Consider the following 26,147-nt stretch of genomic DNA (forward strand, 5'->3'; position numbering starts at 1 on the left):
TTATACATCCTCCTGTTGTTGGCCAAGAGCTGGAAATTTCTCTAAGCTGATCAGCCCAGACCTCAGTGGCCCCCACCCTGCACTCTCCAGATGCCATTTCCCAGTCAGCTCACTCTCACACCCCTGAGAGGGCTATTTCTCATTTTCTCCTTTCCCCTCAGACCCCTCCACTCACCCCACACTCCCTGTTCTTAATGATGAGCTTTTTTTTTTTTCACTCAGGAAAAAAAAGGACTCAGGTGAGAATTACATCCTCTTCCTCCCCTATTCCCACATCTGCACCTGTATCCTCACCTTCCCACTAGTGATGATGGATGGTCCCCTCCTGTCTAAGGCTGCCCCTCAGCGTCGGTACAGGATCCGACTCCATCCTCCCCTGTGTCATCAGTTTCCCACTCTCTACTGCTCCTTCATCCCTGCCTACAAACATGCTGCAATTCCTCCCATGAAAATTAATCAAACAAAACTAAATAAATCAAAACAAAATTTTCCCATAAACATCCACCACTCTGTGTACAGTTTCCTTCCAACTACTGCTCCATTTCTATGACTCTTCTTAACAGAACAATTCCTAAGGCCAAAGGCCATTCTCTCATCTACTAGGTTGTCTTTTTATTTTTAGCTAATGGATATATGCACATAGTTTTAAAAAGTAAAATACTTCTACAAGACTTGATATCTAGACCGATGTCCCCAATCTTCCATGTCCCCCATCTCTTGAATCTCAGAGAGAAGCTGTTTTAGTTCTTAAGCTGATTCTCTAATTGTTTCTTCTATGTCTCTAAAAAGCATGCCTTTAATACTCCTTTGTCTTTCAGTTTTATGTATCATCTTTAGTTAACTGGTTTTTCTTTCACACACCCCTGTCTTCCCAAAAGAGTTATAATTTATAATCATAAATCTATCAGTTTTGTAATTTTGATTAGCTCGGTGTGCAATATTTGCATTATTTTGATGATGGAAATGCTAGTCACAAGTGAGCATTTAGTAGACTATGATTACTTTTCTTGAATGGATATTTAAGATTTCGCTGGAATAAATAATATCTTACTTTTGTTGTACTCATTTTTCTTTTTTTAGTGTATTTGCCTGCTTTGGGTCTCCGTTGCTGCACGCGGGCTTTCTCTAGTTGCAGCGAGCGGGGCTACTCTTTGTTGCTGTGCTACTCTTTGTTGCGGTGCGCGGGCTTCTCATTGTGGTGGCTTCTCTTGTTGCGGAGCATGGGCTCTAGGTGCGCGGGCTTCAGTAGTTCCCGCAGGCGGGCTCAGTAGTTGTGGCTCACAGGCTCTAGAGCGCAGGCTCAGTAGTTGTGGCACACGGGCTTAGTTGCTCTACAACACGTGGGATCTTCCCGGACCAGGGCTCGAACCCTTGTCCCCTGCACTGGCAGGCGGATTCTTAACCTCTTCGCCACCAGGGAAGCCCCATGTTGTACTCAGTTTAAATCATTCTAAAACTCTGTGCAGAATCTAAGTCTTTCTGAATACATTCAAGCACATCGGATATTCCACCAACTTCACCTCTTTGCACACACTCTCCCACAGCCCTCAGTGCTGCCACACGGAGACTGGTTCCCTGCACACCTGGGGCAGGGCTGACGTCCCGGATCTCCTTCGCCTCATTCTGGGCAGCCCTCTGCCTCTATCTCCTACTGTATAATTTTACAAGGCTTCCCTGTTGCCTGGATCCCATGTTTCCCTGTTGTTGGTTTTCTCCATCATTTCCCCCGCACTTTGTCTAACAGTATCCTGAAGGAGGGAACATGGAAAGGAAAACATTGTAACTCTGAAATGTGTTAGGCTACCCTAGGACTTCCTCTCATCTTGACTCAATATAAAACTCTGTGTTGGAAATGCTGATTTTTTTCCTTAGAATTCGGAAGGCATTGCTTCACTGTCTTCTAGCCTCCAGGCCCATGTTTTTTGCCTCTTGAAGTTTTCAAGGTCTCTTCTTTTCCATCCTTTCTGCAATTTCACTGTGATGTTTCTTAGTGTCGGTCTGTTTTTATCTACTGCAGTAAGAGTTTGCTTAGGTCACTCCAGATGTAAATTTTTGCTGTAAACTACGAGAGGTTTTCTTGAAAAATTTTTTTATTATTTCCTACTCTCCCTTATTTTTGAAACTTGTATTGCTTACTCGCTGGAATCTCTTGATTGATAGAGGAATATTATTATAGGTCTTCTCTCCTCCTTGCCATTACTTCTCTATTCCTCTTACTTACTGTGAGTATGACTGTAATTTTTCAATTCATCTACTGAATTATACACTTCTATGACATTATTTTTAATTTCAAAGAGCCCTTTTTGGTTCTATGATTTTATATAATTGTATAGAATTCTGTTTTTGTTTTATATACCGTATATCTTTTACATCTTTCAAATATTATTGATAATAGTGGTAAGGGAGCTGTCAGGTCTCTTGGTTATCTACTTTCATGATATCATGAACTTCTTCCTCACAGCACTTAGCTCAGTAGTGATTTACATTTATCTTTGTCATTTCTGTCCATCTCCCTCACCACAGTGCCTGTCGCACATCACCAAGGTCCTAACTGTTGTTCTTCATTTTTTCTCCAGTGTCTCCAGATCCTGATTCAAGGTGGCCTTGAAATATGCACTCCTTAACCTCTCTGAGTCTCCCCTTCTGTGTCTCCCCTCTCTGAGTCTCTCTCTCTGTGTCTGTACAAAGGGATCACATGTCGGGTGCCTCATGGGTTTGCTTTTTTTTTTTAATTAATTAATTTATTTCTTTATTGGCTGCGCCAGGTCTTCATTGCGGCATGCGGGATCTAGTTCCCTGACCGGAGATCGAACCCGGGCCCCCTGCATTGGGAGCTCGGAGTCTTAGCCTCTGGACCACCAGGGAAGTCCCCTCGTGGGTTTGCTTTGAGGAATAAATTTGACCCACTATGTAAATCACATGGCATTATTGCTTTAATTCTTATTAATTGTTCCCCTATTCATAGTTACCATCATTACAATGACTATAGCATTTAGATTGTTCCCATTCCTTGCTTTTATAAACCACAATTCAAGAAACATCCTTGAATATATATTTTTGAGAACATGTGTGATTATCTTCGCAGGATAAATTTCTGAAAGAGAAATTTCTATGTCAAAATGTAAACATATTGAAGGTAACCCTCCTACACTGTTGGTGGGAATGTAAATCGGTACATCCACTAGGGAGAACAGTATGGAGGTTCATTAAAAAAGTAAACATAGAAGTACCATGTGACCCAGCAATCCCAATCCTGGGCCTAGATCCGGAGAAAACCGTAGTTTTAAAAGACACGTGCACCCCAACGATCATGGCAGCACTATGTACAATAGCCAAGACATGGAAGCAACCTAAGTGTACAAGGACAGATGAATGCATAATGAAGATAGGATACATATACACAATGGAATATTACTCAGCCATAAAAAGGATGAAATAATGCCATTTCCAGCCACAAGGAAGGAAGTGAAACAGGAAAAGACAAGTATCCTATGATATCACTTACAGGTGGAATCTAAAAATGGATACAAATGAACTTCTTTACAAAAGAGAAACAGCCTCACAGACTTAGAAAAGAAACTTAACGTTTACCAAAAGGGAAAGGTGGTGGGCAGGGATAAATGAGCAGGTTGAGATGAACATATACACACTACTATTTATAAAATAATCAACAAGGACCCACTGTATAGCACAAGGAACCCTACTCAACACTCTACAATAACCTATATGGGAAGAGAACCCAAAAAAGGACATGTATACGTCTATGCATAAGTGAGTCAAGTTGCTGTACACCTAAAAAACAAAACACCCCGCAACATTGTAAATTACCTATACACCAATACAAAATAAAAAATTTTTTTAAATGTAAATATACTGAAATTGAGATGTTTTGCATAGTGACCTTTAAAATTTTTGTACCAGTTTTCAATCCCATCAATCTTTATGACAGTATATTCTCCCTAAATTCCTGTCAACACTCTCCTCATACTATTATCTTTGCCAAGATGATAGATTTTAATTTATTCCCATTTCTTATTCCACATTTGCATTTTTCTTTACATTTATTTGTTATATATTTGTTTGACATTTGCATTTCTTATTTTCCAAATTGTTTTCTAATACACTTTAGTTATGTTTTGTTTGGGATTTAGTTACTTTAAGACACTGAATTCAGGAAGGACAAAGCAGCCTCCAACATCAGAAACTGGTCTGACATTTACCTTAGGCCTCAGCGTTGTCAGAAGCTGGGCTGGTGCTCACCACGCAGCTGTGTTCTTCTCCTGTTGGACATATGTCACCTCACAGAACATCAACATCAGACAAGGACACCTGAGACCATGATACAGTGAGACAAAACAAGACCACAACATCATTTTGTCCAAGCACAGACCAAACAAGGCAGCACTGTGCACCTCACAATGTATCAAACCTCTCCCTGTGCTGATACCAGCAACCACGGCTTCTTTCCAATTACAGCTGCATCCTCACTCTAGTCTTCCCTCCCTACGGGGAAGATTCACTGACATGCCCAGTCATAGAATTGCCCCCACTTCCTGACAACACCCAATCTAGAGTGAGCCGCCCTTCCATACGCCCTCCTCAAAATCACCCAACCAGAGCCCACATCCTGTATATGTTCTATCTAACACCTCACACTAAGACACCATGGTCCCCGATGGTGTGTCATCTCCCTCCTCGCTGCATCCAGTAATAAATCCAACTTGTTTGCCCACAGATTTTCTCCTGGTGGTCTTTGGCTGAAAAACATTGCTACCTGTTTGTCAATTTTTTGTCTTTGAGTTTGATAGGGGCATGAGTTAGTATCTTTGTGAATGTCTGGTTGACATAGAGAAAATTTATGATTTTTTAGTGGTTTTTCATCTTTGGGCCATACAACTCTTCATTCCCCAAGTGTAAAAAATTCATGTATTTTTTTTGTCTAGGAGAGAGGGGTCCAAGGGTGAAGGGAAACAGAATTGATTGAATTTGGGGGGAACGAATAGCAGGAGCAGTCAGTAAAGAATTCTAAGGTGGTAGATTCTAAGGTTTACATCTCCTGCTTTATGATTTTACAAGTATGTACAGGTCCTACAAGGTATTTGATATATGTTGTGTTTAGTAAATACTTTCTCTTGGGCTAAGTGAAGACTTCATTGTCTGCTTATGTTTACCAGGTTAATGAAAAGAACAACAAGAGCTCAAGGTAATAAAGACAAGAATTAGCTCCAGCGATGGGCAGTTTTGAACACATATGACCTTAAGGTGATAAACCATGGTGTCCTTAATGTCTGAACACTCTAGTTGTTAAAATACATGTTAACGAAACTTTCTGCGCATGCTGCATTTTAAGGATCTATCTAAGACCCACATAGACAAGTCCATGGTTTCCATATGAAGGTTATTTTAATATGCATCAACCTATGAGTCACTCAGTATCTTTTTGGGGGAAGAGACCGGAAACTAAGAACATTATAAATATGCAATGCCCAATAGGCTAGCTACTAGCCACATATGGCTATTTAAACCAAATAACATTAAGGTGCTCAGCACAATAGCCACTTTTGAGGTGCTAAATAGCCACCTGTAGCTAGTGGCTGCCTGATTTTGACAGTACAGATATAGAACAATTCCTTCACCACAGAGCATTCTATTGGGCAGGACTGCTCTTCATGCTTTCTGGGCCTCAAGTCAGATATACTGGACCCATGAAAGGGCCAATATTATTTCTCTTAGAGACGATGTCAGATTTCTGTCTGGGATATGAATACATACTTAGCTGGTGTGTAACGAAACCAAACTAGGTTATGAGTGGGTGTGGTGCTTTCAGGCACAAACTGTTCCCAGGTCCAAAGGGGAAACACCTGTCCCCCTACCTCCCTTCCCAGACTGAGGACACTCTCTGGCATCACTTTCTAGGGGGTGAGTTCTCTCCTAGAGGAGCCCAGGGGCAGGGCCCTCAGCTAAGTGTGGGGAGGCAGGGAGTCCAGCTCAGGGAGAGGGATTCTCCAAAACGAAGAGGAGGCAAAGGCAAGGGTCAGTTAGGAGATTTTCCCAGGTTTATTCGAACAGCAGTTCTCAGAGTGTGATCTGTGGAACCCTTGAAGTCACTGAGACCCTTTCCTGAGATCCACGAGGTGAAACCTACTTTCATAGCATTACTAAGATATTATTTGACTTTCCACTATGTTGACATTTGCTTTGAGGTATAACTTAGCAGTGATGGAGACTACTGTAGCAAACTGCAATATAATTATTTTCACCACAACTTACTTGCAGAAAAGAAAAAGCAGGTTTGCTTTAAAACATTCTGGTTGATGCATTAAAATTTTTATCTTTCCTTAATAAGCCATAATGGAAAAGAAAATGAAAAAGAATGTATATACATATGTATAACTGAATCACTTTGCTGTACAGCAGAAATTAACACAACATTGTAGATCAACTATACCTCATAAAAAAAAACTTAAAAAAATAAATAAAAATTCTTTTGTTTCCTAAATCATCCTTAAATTCACTTTTTTTTTTTTTGGCCACGCCCCACCACATGTGGGATCTTAGTTCCCTGAACTAAGGATTGAACCCTTGAACCCAGGCCATGGCAGTGACAGCTCTGAGTCCTAACCACTGGACTGCCAGGGAACTCCCTTAAATCCACATTTTAAAACTATCTTCTAAGATGACATGGGAAGTACCCATCAAGCACTTCTGCTACATTCCAAAGTACTATGTCCCAAGGAAAATCATTTGCGTGACCTGAACTACCCTCTTCTTCATGGAATACAATGTTTACTTGAAAGAATGAATGACACTGGAAGATCTATATAACTTAGTGAAACAACGTATTACTTTTTTAAAATCTTACGTTAGTACAGGAGACATTCAACGTGCAAAATAGGGTTATGGATTTTAACGTAACAGAATAGGAAATAGTTAATAATATTGTTTCAATATTTTATATTGAAAATAACCTTTGAGAAACTACCACTTGTGTAGTTTTAGTTTTGTATCAAAGACTAACATCCACGACTGTCTGAAAAGGTTATTAAAAATACTACTCCTACATATGTGTGGGCCTTTTTATTTTCATAGACTTCAATCAAAATAACGGATTCGATGCAGAAGCGAACATGAACATCCAGGGGTCTTCTAATGAGACAGACAAGAAAGAGAGAGACTTGCAACAATATAAAAACCTGAAAAGCTCCACTTTTCCCACTACCGTGTTTATTTTGGGAAGTAGTTATTTTTCATATTAAATCATGGGTTATTAATATTAGTCTAAATAAATTAATTTAAAATTTTTAAACTCTATTATTTCTACTTTGGAAAGTATCGATAGAAGTATCCACATAAACAAAATTATCTTTGCGGTCGTCACTAGTTTGTAAGACCGTATCAATATTCTGGCCACAATGTTGTGAAAATCGCTGACTGCACAGTCCCCGGGCCAGGACTCAGGGAGACAGTGTGGCAAAGAGCTCTCTGAGCAGAAGGCGCAGGGTCACGCACAGTCCCAGGTCCGGGGAGGGCCAGGCTCTCAGGCTTTCAGGGCGTCAGGCGGTCGCTGGGGCGGGGACGCTCCGTGGTGGGGATTCCCCGTCTCCCCGAGTTTCACTTTCTCTCTCACAACCCGTGTCGGGCCCTCCTGCCTGGACACTCGTGACGCGGCCCCACTTCTGACTCCCATTGCGTGTCCCGTTTCTGGAGAAGCCAATCAGCGTCCCCGCGGTTCCCGGTTATAAAGTCTCCACCGACCCGCCGAGACTCAGTTTCTCCCCAGACCCCGAGATTGCTGGTCATGGCGCCGGGAACCCTCCTCCTGCTGCTCTCGGGCGCCCTGGCCCTGACCGAGACCTGGGCGGGTGAGTGCGGGGTCGGGAGGGAACGGCCTCTGCGGGGAGCAGCGAGGGGACCCCGGGGGTCGGGGGGGCAGGACTCCCAGGGAAGGAGCCACGCCGCCGCCCCCGGCCCAGACCCGCCCCCTCACCCGCGTCCCCGCCTGTCCCTCCCTGGCTTCCCGCCCCCTCTTCTCTCCCCCCGAGGTGCCGGCCCTTCTCCGACCTCCACACCTTTTCCGTCTCACGAGCCCCTCGCCCCCTCCCCCCTCCCGGCCCCGTCACCTCGGACCCGGGACCCGCGCCGGGAGGAGGGTCGGACCGGGTGTCACCCCTCCCCGCCCCCAGGCTCCCACTCCCTGAGGTATTTCTACACCGGGGTGTCCCGGCCCGGCCACGGGGAGCCCCGCTTCATCGCCGTCGGCTACGTGGACGACACGCAGTTCGTGCGGTTCGACAGCGACGCCCCGAATCCGAGGGAGGAGCCGCGGGCGCCGTGGATGGAGCACGAGGGGCCGGAGTATTGGGATCGGAACACGCGGATCTACAAGGACACCGCACAGATTTACCGAGAGGACCTGAACACCCTGCGCGGCTACTACAACCAGAGCAAGGCCGGTGAGCGACGCGGGCCCGGGTCCGGGTCACGACCCCCATCCCCAGGGACGGGCCGGCGTCGCCCCGAGTCTCCGGGTCAGAGGGTCACCCCAACATTGCGGGACCGCCCGGTCCCCGACCCGGGAACAGCCCGCGGGGACTTTACCCGGTTTCATTTTCAGTTTGGGTTTAATCGCTGCGGTTGGTCGGGGCGGGGTCAGGGTCTCACACCGTCCAGGAGATGTACGGCTGCGACGTGGGGCCGGACGGTCGCCTCCTCCGCGGGTACAAACAGGACGCCTACGACGGCGCCGATTACATCGCCCTGAACGAGGACCTGCGCTCCTGGACCGCGGCCGACGCGGCGGCTCAGATCACCAAGCGCAAGTGGGAGGCGGCCGGTGCTGCGGAGCAACTCAGGAACTACCTGGAGGGCAGGTGTGTGGAGTGGCTCCTCAGATACCTGGAGACCGGGAAGGACACGCTGCAGCGCGCAGGTACGAGGGGCCGCGGGGCCCCCCTGGTCTCCCCTCGGGCTGGAGCTGGCTTCCCACAAGGGGAGGAAATGGGGTCCCTGTGGGAACAGCGCCCCAACTTCTTGTCGGGAGAGGGAGGAATCCGCCCAGGTTTTCATATTCTGTACAAGACAGTGATTCACCGGTGGCCTCACTTCTCTGAAAGACAGTTAAGGAATCCAGTCTCTTTGGGGAAGAAGCAGGAAACCATCCCTGAAATAACTGACCAGCGGTGCCCTTTGACCCTGACCCCCATCTTGTGAACCATGACTTTCTCTCTCAAGGCCTGTTCTCAGCCTGAGAACATGTTAGGAGGCCTGACTCCAGCTTTTCTGAGTCATTCAGCCTCCACCAAAGTCAGGACCATTGCTCTGTATTCTCCCCTTTACATGGAGCCTCCTATCTTGGCTTTCATCCTTATTCTAGAACTTTCCAAGGACTGGGAGATTTTCCCAGACTCCGGAGTCCAGGCTGGTGTCTGGTGTTTTTGCTTCTTCTTTTCAAACCTGTTGTGCTGTCCATTCTCAGGATGGTCACATGATGCTGCTTCAGTGGCCCATGAAGGTAACCCAAAGTGTGAATTTTCTGATTCTTCCTCCTCAGACCGTCCAAAGACACACGTGACCCATCACCCCATCTCTGACCGTGAGGTCACCCTGAGGTGCTGGGCCCTGGGCTTCTACCCTGAGGAGATCTCACTGACCTGGCAGCGTGATGGGGAGGATCAGACCCAGGACATGGAGCTTGTGGAGACCAGGCCTTCAGGGGACAGAACCTTCCAGAAGTGGGCGGCCCTGGTGGTGCCTTCTGGAGAGGAGCAGAGATACACGTGCCATGTGCAGCACGAGGGGCTTCAGGAGCCCCTCACCCTGAGATGGGGTAAGGAGGGACATGGTGGGGGGTGTAACTTCTTCTCAGATAAAGCAGGAGCCCTTCTGGACACGTTCAGCAAGGTCGGGATTCAAGCCTGAGGTCAGGGCCCCTTCCCTTTCCTCCACAGAACCTCCTCAGCCCACCGTCCCCATCATGGGCCTCATCGTTGGCCTGGTTCTCTTGGTGGTCACTGGAGCCGTGGTGGCTGGAGCTGTGATCTGGAGGAAGAAGCGCTCAGGTAGGGAAGGGAGGGAGGGATCTGAGTTTTCTTGTCTCACTGGGGAGTTTCAAGCCCAGGTAGAAGCTTGCCTGCGTTTTTATTGGGCAGTACCACTCAGAAACATTGCTTGTCAGTCTGGAGACTGGCACTTACCCTTTTGTAAAGCACATGTGGAAATGAAAGACAGATTTTTTCACCTTCATAATTCCAGTTGGGGACCAGATTACCAGCACTTGAAGGTCAGAGAGGGAAGGTCCCTGCTGAGGACAGACCCCCCAGGAGGGCAGAAGTTGATCCAATCCCCGCATATCTCCTTTCTTCGTGTTGCTGATCCTATCATGGGTTTTGGTCAACAGTTCTGGAAAGTTCTCTGTGGTCCAGGACTAGGGGGTTCCTCTAGGATCTCACAACTCAGTCTTCTCCCTGGCCTCTCACGTGATGTTTTCTTCTTACAGGTGAAAAAAGAGGGAGCTACGCTCAGGCTGCAAGTGAGTGTGGAGGGGGTGTGACTCCTGAGACCCTTGTGAGGGTGCAGACAGGAGGCCATGGGGGGCTCACCCTCCTAAAGTTCCTTCTCTAGTTTCTCTCCTGTGGGTTCTGACCACGTCCTGGTTTTGTTCTCCCCCAGGCAGTGACAGTGCCCAGGGCTCTGATGTGTCTCTCACGGATCCTAAAGGTGAGACCCTGGAGGGCCTCGATTGGGAGAGATGTTGGGGCCGAGGGGATGCCCCGGGTGGTGGGGATCTTTGAGTGGGACATTTGAGCATGTGGGGGGCTGTTGGGAAGGTCAGCACTTACATGACTGACCTGAATTTGTTCATGATTATTTTCTTTCACAGTGTGAGACAGCAGCCCCGTGGGGACTGAGTGATGCACGGTCCCACTTTGTGGCTTCAGATCCCGTGACTCCTCTTTCTGCAGCTGCCTCTGAATGTGTCTGTTTTCCTCTTAGCCTAATGTGAGGAGGTGGGGAGACTGGCCCACCCCTGCCCACCACGACCCCTCCCCACCCTGACCTGTGTTCTCTTCCCTGATCCACTTGCCTGTTCCAGCAGAGGCAGGGCTGGGCCACCTCCATCCCTGTTTTAACTTCGTGTTGCACTGAGTAATAATGTCTTACTTGCCTGTTGGAAATAAAATCTATATATGAATTTTGTTTTTTCTAATTCGTGCCATGAGGGGTTGATGGGATAATAAAGGAAAGGATTCCTAAAGTTTGAGAGAGAAAATAAATGGAAGCACTGAGAACCTTCCAGATTCTGTGTGTTTGCTGTGCTGAGTCTGTTGCAGGTGGGACAGGAGGAGGCTGTGAGGAGCTGAGCGTGGACGCGGCCTGTGCCCACTCCGTGCTCACTGCATCGTGGGCTTTGATGTGGTCACTGCTCTGCCAGGTCATCTTCTCTGTTCCTTTGTCCTCGTCACTTGAGTAGAACCTTGTCCCACCAGGACCTGTGATCTCAGAGGCTCAGAAATCACCTGGGCCTTATACTGTCTCCAGGACTGTGGGCAGCAAGGGCTTCCTGTAACCAGGTAGCCTTGGCTCAGGCCTTGGTCCCATCCTCGGACCCTGTCTTTATCGTGTGTGTTTATATTTTGCTTATTTAGTTGTTGTTGGAATAATGACTGTTGTTTTTCATGTGCAGAGTTCTGGTCTCATTCTTCTCTGGGTGTTTCCATCTCTGACAGCAGCAGGAGTCATTTTGCCTGTCATTGTCCCCACAAGTCCAAGGGGGCCCTGCACACAGGATTCTCAGTAGTATCAAGAGAGCAATTTTCAGCCTCATCCAGCTCTTGCCCTCCTTCTAGAGATGTTTGCTGGATTCTTCTTTCCAACTTTTCCTCATCTTTTTAAAGGAACCAGATTCTTGAATTAGCAAAGAGAAGGGCCCCAATAGTCTCTCATCTTGACTTAATTCTTGCTGGATTTCTCTCTTCTCTGCAGCCTGGCCCCTCTTCTGCCCTTAGATAGATCTTCTAAGCCTAGTGCTGACTCCAGTCCAAACTGATGGATTTAGAAAGCAGAGTCTAACAGAGTCAGGGTACGTTGGAATATAGGACACATAAGTGCAGGATATTCTTTTCTGAAGCGAGAAGGAGCATGGTGTGTGGTGTGCAGACTGATTGGTGTGGGAGGGAGGGGAGATCAGCCCTTGTGAGAAAAGTACAGGCGGCATTGATGTCATTGCGAATGGATGTTGTGCTGTAGCTGCCACAAGACAGCATGTGGCCTGAGGTCACGTTAATAAAGACACTGTCTCTAGAATAGGGAGGTGCTCTACACTGATGATTCATTCAATTGATATTTTTGTGTGCCAGATACATGACACACTATTTTTGCATCTAGGAAACCTCAGGGAACTAACAACAGACAGAACTTGTCAGCCATGTGGAGTATATGTTCTAGGGGAAAGGGCAGAGTGTGCACTCTGAGACTAGTAAGTGAGGGAAGTGTTTACATTAAAAGTTGGTAAGTGCTTTGAGGAAGGTGACCCAGCGTGTAAGTGTGTGGGGACAGGGAAGGTGGCTGTTTCACTAGGGCGGTCAGTGTGGGCCTCATTGAGGAGGTGACCTTTGAGTAAAGATGCGAAGGACATGAAGGAATGTCCCCGAGGATGTCTGGGGCAAGTTCTCTCCAGGCAGGGGAGCCTCCAGTGCCAGTGCAGTAGGGCAGGAGAGTGTCTTTGTGTTCAAGGAAGAGCGAGGAGGCCATCGTAACTGGAGGAGAGAGGAACTGAGATGAGATGCAGTGTCCGGACAGATCATATAGACCTAGACAATATTAGAAGGGTTTTGATTTTGTCTGAGTAAGATGCGGAGTTTACAAGATGGTTTGAACAGAAGATTGACCTGGTGTGACTACTCTCTAGAAACATCTGGCTGCTGGGCAGAATCAGGAGGTGAAGGGCAAGAGATTCCATAGAGGAAACTGTAGAAAATGGTGCAGTGTCCAGGCTGGAGATGCTGGTGCTTGTCTGGGGTGTGAGCAGGGAAAGTAATAGTAACTGATTGGATTCTGGATATATTCTGAAAATGACGTTTTACAGCAATTCCTAATGGATTAAATTTGGGTTATAAGAAAGCAGAATGAAGGGAGACCCCAAATTTTGAGATTTGCAAGTAGACATGTGGGGCACCTTCCGCAGAAGTGGGGAGACTCTGGAAGCAACATATTTGAGGAGGCGGCAGCATTGGCATTCGGTTTAGGAAAGTGCAAACTGAGTCTGGGGTTCAGGTGAGATGACTTGGCTGGAGAAATAGTTGGAGGAGGTGACACCCTATAAATGAGGTTTAAAGCTTTGAGAACAGATGAGGTCACCAGGGGAGAATTGGCTACAGAAGAGGAAGGACAAGGACTGAACCCTGGACCCCCCAGCGCTATGCGATCTGATCAGACCACACACCCGAGCAGACCGCACGATTCTGAACACCGAGTCTAGAAGGCACAGAGACCAGGGGGTCCCGATCTCCCTTGTGCATCACCTGCACACCTCAGGTGGAAGGGAGCGTGAGAATCTGCATTTTAAACAAGTTTGGTGCTGAGGTTGCTGGTCTTCAGATCACACATTTAGTAGCAACAACGTAGACCAGGATTCCCACGTGGCTGTGCATCAGCCTCACCTGTAGAGCTTGTTCATAAGGGATTCCTGGACTCCATGCCCACATTCTGAGATGGTGGGTCGGGGAAGAGGCCTGAGTACTTTGCAACAATCCCTACACGCAGTCCTGAGGCTCAGGCAGATTGGGATCCACTGAGGTCAGTGATCAGAGAGTAATCAGGGTGGGGAGGGGTTTTAAATCCGCATTGAAATGTTTTTCCCTGGGAAGAAAAAGTCAGGACATTTTCTGGGAGATACATGTTTTCTCTACCATGCAGTATAGCCAGGTGGAAAATGTAAGAAGCAGTTATCTGCTCAGCATAAAGAAAATCTCTTGAGTTGCTAAGAGGGTAGACCTAAATTTTCTCCACACACACGAAAAAGGTGATTATGTGGCATGATACAGTTGTAAGCTAATGCTACGGTGGTAATTATTTTGCAATATTAAGTGTTTCAAGTCAACAAGTTGTACACCATAAACTTACTCAATATTGTAGATCAATCATATCTCAGTAAAGCAGCGGGGAAGAGTCTCTGAATCCCTGCTCTCTCAGAGTTTCGCTACATGGTATTCTCATGCAATTCTTTATGGGGATAAAAGGGTTTCAAATTGTTCTAAATGGAACGAGAGAGAGAGAGGGAAAGAGAGATTGACTGTAGTTTTGTTTTATTTCAGGAAAAAGCCACAGAACAGCCCTCAGAGTACACAGCCAGGAACAGAATCCACAATCCCATCCAGGTCGGGTCCCACAGAGGAACCCCTGCGCCTGCAGGTGGGCACAGATGCCACTGTTCACAGCACTGTCAGCCCTGATGCTGGACAATGCACCCTGCGGCTAGGCCTGCTGTCTCTGCTGCTCCTGACAACTGGACGACACTACCGCCACCTCTGCCACATGTGCCAAAGCATTCAGCACAATTCCAGCTTCCCTGTGTCACCATGTCCTGAGTCAGAGTCCAGCATGGGGTCACCTGCCTGGTGGGGCCTCAGGCTGTTTCAACCTGCCAGAATGTTTGGAAGCAGGTTTTTCTCTCTTATGGAGGGAGGTGGCCTCTACCTCCTACCAAGATCTTCAAGTTTGAAATTCTCCTAACTTGGGAAGAGGGTACAGATTCTAGGGGTGGAGGTTGAAGGTGAGGAAGGGAAAAAGAATGACAAATTTCAATTTTTGCAGCAGTGATCTAGACGAGAACTTGACCTGGTACATTGTAAGCAGTCAGGTTCGATGGATGAATAAGTAATAAATGACATCTTTCAACTTCTTCTGTGATGTTCTGTTATGAAGTCCAGCTTCTGTCTACTCCAGTTTATACTCAGATAATCAGAGTGCATTTTTCAATAATGAAATGATTACTCAAAATGTCCTCTCCCTACCTTTGTCTCTTTCTAAGCTTAAAAAAACAAGATCTGTAAGTCTTCATAGGATCCATACATAAACACTGACATTTTATACTAAGTTTCACATTTCTTTGTACATGCACATCTTTCTGGGGAAAGTATCCATATCACTTATCAGTTTACATGTGATCCCCACAAAAAAGTATCAATACTAGTTTAGACAGCAAGTTACGCAATCTCTGGTCCATGAGGAACTAATGATCCAACTGTCTTAGCAGATCCAATGACATGATATAAATGCTCATCTTTTTCTTGGCAATTACCAGTCTGGGTCAAGATAAAGGTAGAAGTTTACTTGCTTACACTCACTTTCAATGTCTGTATGTTTCTTATTGTGAGCTGAGAGCAAACATTTCACAAACCAGCACTGGCTCACAGAAGAGAGAAAGTATCATTGGTTTAGGTGGACTTGTATTCTAGCACCTACCATGGTGCCAGATAAATAGCAGGAGTGAAAAAACAGGTCATGGAGACTCCATTCCCAGTAACGTGATAGAACTTGTTTTAAGGCTGCCTCTTCCAGTAAAAACAAATAAAAATAATATATAAAGTATAAAAAGCTTCCATAAGTACAGTATCAAGAGAATAATTGTTTAGGCCAAAATATAAATGTGGGTAATGACCCAGAGGGAAAAATTGTTTTTATCCTTAGGGCATTAGCCAAATCTGGAAACATCTTACCTTTGCTTTTCTCAAGCTTATGAGCTATAATTGGAAATGTCACCCAGAGAACTCATATTGGTTTTTTTTAATCCTGTGAAGTAAAAGCTTTTAGTAAGAAAGGCTTAGTGGAAGCCCCTGAAAAAGCCGCCCAAGCTCAGCCACGACAGAACATTAAAAACGATATTGTGTCTTGGGATAATGAAAGAAGTTAACGTCATCTTCAAAGACTTAAAGGATGCAGGGGTGGTGGTCACATCACATACCAGTTAACTCACCACTGTGGTTCTTGCGGAAACTGGAAGGATCGTTGTCAATGAGACAACGCTAACTCTCAGCGCTGCTACCTTTCTTTTCATTTCCTACCTTTATGTTTCTACCTACAAAGTTCTCTCTTTTAAAAATCCCAAATTACCTGGAAGATCGGGCCAGGTTTTTGGGAATATAATTTTGATCTGGATTCCTGTGAAGTGAGCCCCAAAACCTTTGACTTGAACTCTATTTATTCTGGTCTCTGCATTGCTAGCCTCAGCCGTGTGACAGGCCATGTAGTCAGATGGTCCCAAAGTCACCCCGTGGTTGGCAGACTCTAAGTTGGTCCCCGATGCTCCCTCCTCTGGTATCTATGCCCCTGTCTAATACCTTTGGAACATAAGCTGGACCTAGTGACTCATTGGTAACAAACAGAATAGGGGATGTGATGAATGTATATTTGGGGATCACCAGGGAAAAAGATATGAGGGACCCGGGGTCAGCTGTCTCAGGGCTGGCTGTCCAGGCCTGGCTGGGGAAGCAGAGATTCCCGATGGAACCCAATGACAACTGATGCTGCATTCTTTCCCTACCTGAGGAGTTTCTCCTCCAAATCTCAGCCTCCACAGTCACTGCCATCAGACAGGAGGAGGAGGAGGAGGAAGAGACCACCAGCAATGATTCTCATCCTGGCTGGAATGTCAAGAGAACTGTCTGTGAAAAGGACAAGAAGGGAAGTGAAGAAACGAAGACTCCCAAATCTAACACCTGGTGACCCAAACGCTCCCCTATCAGACCCCATGGCTAGAAAGATGAGGAGGGTAACAGTCTCCAGTCTCCCTGTGCTGTGCCCCCAACCCTGGCCCAGCTCTCCCTTTCTCCATTTACAATAATGTCCCAGGAGCCCAAGTGGTGACACTGTAAATATATCTCTGCTCATCTTAGAACAGACCGCCACAGCCCCACACTCCTGGGAAGTCCTATTCTGCCGATATGTATTCACTATGTGCAGCAGAACCCAAATAACAGTGGTCTCACAGGATGGCAGCCTGTGTGTGTCTCCCATGACAGTGAGGCAGGCAGTTCCAGGGCTGCTAGGGTGGCTCTGCACCACGAGGATGTCCAGGCGTCCAGGGCTCCTTGACCTTCCTTCTCTGCTGTCCCTGGGATGTTGCCATTGTTGACATGACCCAAGGTGCCTAAGACCGTGTTCATGGTCCAGGAGCAACCAGGGAAAGCAGGGAAGGAAGAAAGGTTTCTTCCCTTTAAGATCAAAATTTTAAAGTTCACATCTGCTTCGTCATATGGGCCAGAACTTAATCAAAAGGATACAAATAGTGGAGATTGAACGTTTTTTTTTTTTTTTTTAACTTTAATTTATTTATTTATTTATTTTGGCTGCATTGAGTCTTCGTTGCTGGGCTTTCTCTAGTTCCGTTTAGTTGCAGTGCAGGGGCTTCTCATTGCGGTGGCTTCTCTTGATGCGAGCACGGGCTCTAGGCGCGCAGGCTTCAGTAGTTGTGGGGCACGGGCTTCAGTAGTCGTGGTGCACGGGCTTATTTGCTCCGCGGCATGTGGGATCTTCGCGGACCAGGGATCGAACCCGTGTCTCCTGCATTGGCAGGCGGATTCTTAACCACTGCGCAACCAGGGAAGTCCCGAATGTATTTTTAACCTGGGTGACTTTGTCCAGAAAAAAACCCTATTGCTATGGAAGAGAGATGATTTTTGCTATACTTAATTTTTTTTAAATCAGAAGTGGAGAATTGTTATTATCAGTATCTTAAGCTGAGCCAGATTTGTATTTTAAAAATAGAATAATCTTAGAATATATTGCTAATTGATAACAAAACTGCAGATAGAATATGGGATAAATACCACCTGATAAAATGAAATCGCTCTCTATAACACTGTCGAAACTGGCAACAGTTACTGTGTCCAGGGAGGGAATTTGGAAGGGTTTTGGATGGGATGGAGGAGGAAATTTACTTTTCACTGTATATCCTTTATGTCATATGAATTTTTTAAACTTTATGCATGTATTAGTAAGTTGAAATAAATGTTGAATGACCAAAGAAAACCCCACACTCATTTAGTAATCATTTATTAGGCGGTTACTAGATGTCAGGCTCTGTGCTGGGCCTCAGTGAGTGACACATCAAGGAACTCACGATGGAGTGAAATGACCTGGTAAATGCAACATAGTCTATAATTAGTTGTCTGGGAAACAGCTTCCAGGAGGGAGGGAGCTGATTGAGAGCATACTGTGTGCCAGGTGTGGTGCCCCCTGCCGGGGACATAAAGAAAGCTAAGGTCTATGGCTTGGTGACCTAAATGTCTCACCCCGATGAGGGTCTGTGCCAGTCCATGACTTCCCAGGAGCCCCACTCTTATCCTGTCCCTGTGTGGGATGTGAGCTGAGGATTGGAGAGATGACCTTGGCCCATTTGGTCCAAAAACTAGTAGAAAGGGTTAGTTAGAGAACACAATTTCCTAATGAAGCTGAGTAATCAACACAAGAGAAAATCACTAAGAAATAATCTGGATGAAGGGGAAGAAACCAACAAACTAGAATCACAAGGAGTGACTCTGGGATCCTGTATGAAAGTAAGATGGGAGGAATAATGGGAGCCCAGGGTTTGCTGGCAGGATGACACAGGCAAGAAAAATGTGGGTGACTTCAGTGACGGCACTTTCCTAGAGGTGTAGGAGGTTTGAAAAGTAAGGGGGCAAATATTCAGAGGGGACCCTCTCAGATTCCCACAGACCTGGAGAGAAACCTTTCCGATGAAAACATTGATTCTTGTAACCAGGTCGGTGCCGCGATAAACACAAGTCAGTTCTGCAGATGATCCTGCCTGAGGCGGACCCACAGTGACAATGACTGTTCAGTGACTGTGCAATCCGTGGCAGAGTCCTCAATACCTCGTGCTCCTGCTTCTCTGACCTGGAATGTCCCAGTGCAGACAGACTCTGAGATGCTACCCAAGGATCCCTGCCTCCTGGGGTTCACACCTTGTGGCTCTCCACCCCTGAGTGTGGGTGGGACCTGTGACTTGCTTCTGACCAATAGAATGTGACAACAGGGATGTCACTCCTGAGATTAGATCATAGAAGAGCAAGACCCCATCTTGCTGGCTGACTTTCTACTGTCTTCACTGCTTGCAAGCTCTGAGGAAGGAAGCAGCTGTGTTGGAAAGTCCTACGTGGCAAGAAATTAAGGTCAGCCTCCTGTCAACATCCAGCAGAAGTCTGAGGCTGCCAGTGTAACAGCCCACAAGAAACTACTCAGTATTCTTCCCTAAGGCAACCCTTTCCTTTTCTTGGTGACAGGCGTTCTGCTTTCTCTTTACCAGCATAATGTCAGCTTCTCTGTCTGTCCTAGTTGCTGTCCTCTCACTTCATCCAGGAGGCCCCAGAAGGGAGCAGCAGGCAGGGTGGGAGGAAGTGCTGGTGAGCAGGGGTGTGGCCAGACCCCTCCTCATGTGTCACCTTGGACAGCAGATGTTCCCAGGAAGTCAGCTGGAAGAAGAGCAGTCAGGGCAGCAGGGATGGGAAGGAGATGCGTGAACACCCCTGTGACTCTCAGGCCCACGAGGGGCCGTGGTTTCAGGCTGTGAAATAACACAGTGATGAGTAAACTCTGCACGGCCCCTGCTGGTCTTCACCCTTCAGCATCTGGAAAGCCCAGCTCACACCCAGATGCAAACACCACTGAGGCCCTACAGCCCAGATGTGACCCTCTCTTCCCCCCACCTCCGGCAAACACACTCCAGCAGCCAATGTAGAACCAACTCTCCTGTCACTTCAGACCCCATGGACACACCTATAGGGAGTGTGAGAAACGCAATAGACTCCCAGCCAGTCTCAGAGCCCAGAGGGGACAGGGAAGCTGTCAGAGCCCCCAGAGGAGGTGACCCTTAGTGAGGCTGGTGAACAGTGTATGGGAGTCAACACAGCAGAGTGAGTACAGACCTGGGCACAGCGGTCAGACCGCTGCCTTAGAGTCATGGCTCAGCCAACTGAGGGCCAGCCAAGCTCTCAGAGGCCTCAGTTTCCTTGTCTGTAAAATGGGGTTGATTGCTGTCCCTATCTCAGAGGACTCTTACGAGATTTAAATTACTTGATTCATGTAAGTCCCTTAAAATGGTATCTGACACATTTACTAAGGCAAAATCCTGGGAAGGAAGAGAGTCCACGCATGCAGCTCCTGTTTCTTTCTTCCAAGAGGATGAGGACCACTTCTCCCCAACACTCATCACCTCAGCCTCTTACTCATGTGCAGATGGAGAGCTGTCCTGTCTCTTATATCCCCTGAGGTGGGAGGGGCACCTGGAGAAGGCCAGGGTGGGGGCCAGGATGAGGACGCATCAGAGCAATGCACACCCGCACACCACAAAAACACACGTACACATACAAAGGCCCACACATGCTTGTGTACACTCACCCACACACATATACACAAACATCCACACACATTTCTATACGCATGTGAACACACACAGACAGACACACATGCAGGTTACACTCTCCCTTCAGATTTGCCAGTTCATTGTAGGACTGGGCTTAATACTACTTCATCTTTGTAAAAAAATTTAGGATCCTGCAGGAGACGGACCTGAGAATTTTTGTCCCACTAGAAAGAGACCCATTCCCCAGGCAATCTGGTACTTTCTGGGCCTCGTGTGGCCCTGCTCCTGGAACCCTCATAGAGGAGAAGGGGAGCTGAACTTAGATCAAGGTCCTGGAGTCCAAAGGCAGCCACGTACACTGGCCTGACCTGGAAGTGGGGCTCAGGGGATCCAGCAGGTCCCCAGCCTCCCAGCTCACCTGCACTTTCTCAGCTGGCCTCCCACCAGCCAGGGTCCCTCCAGGCTTTGCTGCACAACAGGATGTCTGCACGTCGGCTCCAGAAGTCACGAGGACAGGAGTTGCAATTCAACCCCTGAGGTGAGAGACCCTTGGGTCAGAACAATGAAACCCAGAATCCCTTCCTAACCTGAGTTCTTGGTGTTCTAGAGCACAGTTCTTGCAGGCAAAGTTCCAGCAATCTGAACTCCTGCAAACACAACCCCACTGACAGCAGCTGCAAGGAGAAGCTGGCCAGCAAATGCTCCCTTGATGGGGATGCTGGGCTGGGAAGACGGCTTTGAGGAGGAAAGGAGAGTGAGGGGCCCTGACCTCTCATCTGAGCCCTGACCCTGCTGAAAGTCCCCAGAAGGGCTCCTACTTCCCTGAGAAGAAGGTTCCCCCTCAGATCCCTCCACACCGGACCTCAGGAAGAGGGGTTCAGGCAGCCCCTGGTGCTGCACGTGGCACGTGTGTCTCTGCTCGTCTCCAGAAGGCAACACCAGGGCCGCCCACTTCTGGAACGTTCTGTCCTCTGAAGGCCTGGTCTCTACAAGCTCCATGGCTTGGGTCTGGTCCTCCTCATCACGCTGCCAGGTCAGGGTGACCTCTGAGGGTAGAAGCCCAGGGCCCAAGATCTCAGGGTGACCTCTCCGTCAGGGCTGGGATGCTGTGTCACCTGTGCTCTGGAGGCTCTGTGGTAGACAAAGCAGGGAGGGCTCAGGCAGGGGCTTGCTGAGTAGCATCGACTCCAAAGATCAAGACACCATAAGTCCTGATGCTTTGGCTGCCAACCAGCACAAGGCAGGGACCGTCCTCTAGGCAGCGGGTGAAGGGAACAAGCACTAGACAAGCCAGGTCCAGGACGAGGAGGTGAGAACTCTGTCCAACATTCTCCTCCAGGATAAGATCCTCTTCAAGGACTCTCCTCCCTCTTTTTTTTCTTTTCTGTCAGTGGTGTGCAGGGTTTTTTCTAATAGTTTTATGTTTCATCGTTTTTAAATCTTGTGACCAGACAAGTTTGTTACCATTTTGGACTTTATTGAGGCTTTCTGTATTGTACATTGTAAACTTTTGGACAGTTCCAAACATTTCCAAAGAAGGTACATTCTCTGTGTTCTTGGAATAGGATTTGCTCTATCTCCATGAAGTTTTCCTTAGTAGCTTTGTTATTTAGGTATTTTGCATTGACACTTATTTTTTGACTTCTTGATATGTTATGGACTAGAAGCAATCACTCAAAGATTCCTATTAGCAATGAGTTTTTGCCCATTTTACTGGTATTCTTATAGTTCTTGCTTTTTATATTTGATACTTTTTTTCTGTTGACCTTTAAGGAGAGTTGTATCTTAATTGTGGATTATAATTTTCTTAGTAACATAAAACACCCTCTGTTGTCTTACTTAATAATTTTTTGCTTTGAATCCAATCTTGTTTGATAATAAGATCAAGACCTCAGATTTCTTTCATTTTGTATTTAGCTTATATATCTCTGCCCAGCACTTCCTTAATTTTAAATCTAAAGCTTTTAAAAATGTATATTTAAAGCTTAATTTTAATTTGTCTACTTTATATCCTCAGGTAATTTCCTTAGAGGCTGTAGTATTACTGGCATGTTTCAAAGACTTTCAAAGGCAGAGAATGGCTTTCTCTCTTTTTTAACATTGTCTATAAATGACATATTGGTGGGTAGAGAATCCTTGGATCATGGCCCTTTCTTCAGAACTCTATATATCTACTCGTTGACTCTGATGTTGAAACCGACCACGTGGAGAAGCAGCTTTTACTCTCTGCCCCTTTGGTCCGCTGCTGGTGTTTGTGCGCATGCACGTGCTGACGATGGGAATCATGCCTTTCTCTCAGGAGTGCTAACTGTGACTTCATTTTCTCTAGATATCCCCGGAAGAAGTTCTGGATTGAAAAGCCTATCAGTCCTCCAATCAAAAAGCAGACACAAGAATTTTCAGATAAACTTCTTTCTTTAGAGAAAGGACTCAAAGGATTCCATGGTAAAGGAAGGGGTTCTGAGCCTAGAAAACCTTCTTTCTTTCTCTATAATGTTTCCTTAGGTTTTGATTGTGGCCGTGGCTTCTCAGAGTTCCTTGCTCTTGTGCACGTCACTCACACCACGCAGGGACATTGGGGAGGGAATCTAAGCAAGTCCAAACCAGAGAGCATTCCACATGATAGTCTAAGAATGTTACCTAGACTAAAGCAGAATCATAGTCAATAGGTCTCAGAGTTGGTAAAAAGATATTTCACATTTAACAGTGAGGCAAAAGAAAATTGGGAGGCTATGGAACACAGTGTGGCATTTCCTCAAACAATTAAAAATATAATTACCATATGATCCAGCATTCCCACTTTCCAAAGAATTAAAAGCAGGATCTCAAAGAGATATTTGCACACTCATGTTCATAGCAGCATTATTCGCTCTAGCCAGGAGGTAGAAGCAACCCAAATGTCCATCAGTGGATGAATGGATAAACAAAATGTGGCATATGCAGACAATGGAATGTTATCCAGCCTAAAAAAGGAAGGAAATTTTGACACATGCTACAACATGGATGAACCTTGAGGACATTATGCTAAGTGAAATGAGCCAGTCACGAAGAGACAAGTACTGTATGATTCCATTTATGGGAGGTCTCTGAAGTAGTCAAATGCACAGGAACAGAAAGTAGATTAGTGGTTGGGAGGAGGGGGAAATGCGGAGTTGTTGTTCAATGGGTAGAGAGTTTCAGCTTTGAAGAATGGAAGAGTTCTGGAAATTGGTTGCACAGCAAGTTAAATACGCTTAACATTAATGAACTATACACTTAAAAATGGTAAAGATGGTAAATGTTGTGTGTTTTTACCACAATTAAAATTTTTTTAAATTTAAAGAATACTGGGAGAATGAATCTAAAAGAGGTATCTTTGAGAGTGGAGAGAAATAGTGTGGTGTAGGACTAGAAGTTTAGGACTTAGTTTAACAACAGGGAATATGTCCACAGGTACTCTTTAATGAAGCACCAGGTGGGTTCAGCAGATGTTGGCCGGGATACTTACATGAACCACTTTAGACTGGACAGCTCTGGGTGTCTCCTGAATTGATTTCTCTATTTCACTTGCGTTTTCATGGTGCTTTGTCACCTTCTAAAGTTATATTAGCCAACAGTAAGAGAATTTGACCTAGAAGATGTGGTGTCAGAATCACTTACTGTCCTTTGGTACTTTTATTCTAGGAAAATTGATGAGGGATCTGGAATATAAAACAAGTGAGCGTCTGGAGGGGATAGTGGCTGAAGTTTGCTAATTGCAGCTTTCCTGTGAAGCTCCATTACTTATGGGTCAGCTCTTTCGATTTAAAGAGGAAGGTCTTCGTGTGACTAATGTATCCAAATTCTTTATCCTGAGAATTCAGATTTCAAAACCACAAACCTTTCCCCAGATTTGTGCAGCTGCAGTGATCCCAGTCCTTACCGCTTTTCCCTCTCAAGTCTCATCACACTGCCTGTGCCCTTGAATTTTCTGTGTTCTCTTCATTTTCCAGATATGGTTGCTAATAGTATGAGCACAAGGTCAAAAGCAGTTTCTGGCCTGGCCCCCTGAGGAGTCTCCCCCCATTGTCATAAAGGCCCCAGAACCTATGGGATAAATCTCATTTGCTGTCTTTTGTGATGCCACACCTTTATCTCCTTGTCCCCACAGTGAGGATCATCCTGAATTCCCAGACAGCCAGTGGCTACCTCTCAGTGTTTCCAAATGGGAAGAGCATGATATTCACTGGCTTGTGGATGAACACATAGCAGCATGGTCAGCGATTTGATCCGGAGCCTGGCGTGCTGGGCAGTAAGGGCTTCACGTGGGGCAAAGTGTATTGGGAAGTGACAGTGGACAGGATCTGGTGGGGAGCAGAGGAGGAAGAAGAAGCAGTGAAATACAGGGGTGGAAGCAGAGGTGTGTTTGGCAGTAGCTATCTTGGTGGATTTCTAGGTATCCCTGATGGGTCTAGTTCTCCTGGATATAGAGGTGAGAAAGAGGAGTCGGAGGGGAATGGTCGCAGGAAAATGGAATGTGGCCAGAATTCTGCCTGGTGAGGGTGGCAAGAGAGTCAGTGGTGAGAAGAGGGTTTCTCAGCTTCACCCCTGAGGAGGGGTTCTGGACTCTGCAGCTGTCTTCAGCTGGGGTCTATATATGCACCAGCCCTGAGCCTTGCCAGATCCTGTCCTACTGTCCAAGGCTGACTGGAGCTGCTCTGGATTATGATGGTGGGAAGGTAACCTTTACCAATGCCAGAACTCAAGAGTTTCTCTATGGATTCTCATCTTCCTTCACTGGGAGAATTTTCCCTTTCCTGTGGCTTGACTGCATGAGATCCAGGCTTACGCTGAGACCCGGAGAGGAGACCTCCTGGGCACAGCCCTCGGTGTTTTCATTGATCCTCTGCTCCTTTACATCATTCCCAACTCTCTGCCTCAGCTAGGTGGTCCTGCTGGGTTTCTGAATGCACTTAGATGACTGGAGCCTTATGGTAGTCAGGAGTCTCTTGTCTTCACTGCTTTCTCTCTAAAACGGGAGTCGTACGCTTGATCTGCTTTCTCTACAAGGGAATGGTTGAAATGTCTTTAAAGTACTTATTAAAATGCGTATTAATTATTAATTTTTCTCTTCTGTTGCCTTTGATTTGGTTCTTCACCTGCCACTGAGACAAAGGTATGAGAACGAGTGACTATATCATAGGACTGCAGCCCCTGCCACGAATAGGAATTGATTACAACATCCATATCCATTTCTAGAGCACCTTTTCTGTCACATAATTTCTCCTGTCATCCTTCTAAGCAGCTGAGCAAACAGTAAATGCTTTGCAACTCATACCTGCTTACCATTGATACGTTATGAGACTTGAGCTATCTGGAGTGGGAATTGGTTTATTTCTTTCTGAGGTGTTCTGATAATTTTTGCAATAAGAAGGGGGGAGTGGAAGCCATGTGAGGTTCAGGTGTATATGAGTTTTTGGAAGTCACTTGGTCCTGAAGTTCAGTCTTATATCAACTGTGTTTTGAGATGGTAGAAATAGATACTTAGCTTAATATTAAATTAGTAGTCTTAACTATAAGCAGCAGAAAACAAATTTGGCTAATTTTAGAAAAAGGGAAATTTATTAAACGTTACTGGGGCTTTTAGAGTGTAAAGAGGGAGGGATATGTGTGCCTACCTGCTTGCAAATTCTGCCCCAAGAGAGCTGGGAGTCAGTGCGGGAGCTGCAGTGAGAGGGAGGAGCAGGTGGGGGAGTCATCAGTGGTTGAGAGGATTGTTGGGATAGTCAGTACGTAAACAGAACATATCATGCATGAGGACAAGCTAGTG

At 46.3% G+C, this 26,147-nt stretch overlaps 1 protein-coding gene and 1 pseudogene across 2 annotated transcripts; both read left to right on the top strand.

Moving 5' to 3' along the window:
- Positions 1-25,263, top strand: part of LOC133095670 (tripartite motif-containing protein 26-like) — a 63,179-nt pseudogene extending 37,916 nt beyond the window's left edge.
- LOC133095067 (BOLA class I histocompatibility antigen, alpha chain BL3-7-like) lies at positions 7,714-11,191 on the top strand. 2 transcript variants are annotated; one of them, XM_061195900.1, is made up of 8 exons: positions 7,721-7,862; positions 8,184-8,453; positions 8,654-8,929; positions 9,551-9,826; positions 9,948-10,058; positions 10,496-10,528; positions 10,669-10,716; positions 10,880-11,191. In XM_061195900.1, exons 1-8 carry the CDS (start codon positions 7,799-7,801, stop codon positions 10,882-10,884), a joined length of 1,083 nt encoding a protein of 360 aa, XP_061051883.1. In that variant the 5' UTR covers positions 7,721-7,798; the 3' UTR covers positions 10,885-11,191. The 2 variants fall into 2 exon arrangements, with proteins under 2 accessions (XP_061051882.1, XP_061051883.1); XM_061195899.1 differs by lacking the exon at positions 10,880-11,191 and having other exon boundaries at positions 7,714-7,862; positions 10,669-10,805.
- Positions 25,264-26,147: the final 884 nt, after the last annotated feature.

The sequence above is a fragment of the Eubalaena glacialis genome, chromosome 7, assembly GCF_028564815.1.
Source record: "Eubalaena glacialis isolate mEubGla1 chromosome 7, mEubGla1.1.hap2.+ XY, whole genome shotgun sequence".
NCBI classification, from domain to species: Eukaryota; Metazoa; Chordata; class Mammalia; order Artiodactyla; family Balaenidae; genus Eubalaena; species Eubalaena glacialis.

Excerpts from the sequence above, each read along its gene's own strand:
- LOC133095067 (XM_061195899.1), top strand. The coding sequence starts at position 7,799 with ATGGCGCCGGGAACCCTCCTCCTGCTGCTCTCGGGCGCCCTGGCCCTG. Across the intron at positions 8,454-8,653 it reads CTACAACCAGAGCAAGGCCG|GGTCTCACACCGTCCAGGAG; the intron begins GTGAGCGACGCG and ends GGGCGGGGTCAG. Across the intron at positions 10,059-10,495 it reads CTGGAGGAAGAAGCGCTCAG|GTGAAAAAAGAGGGAGCTAC; the intron begins GTAGGGAAGGGA and ends TTCTTCTTACAG.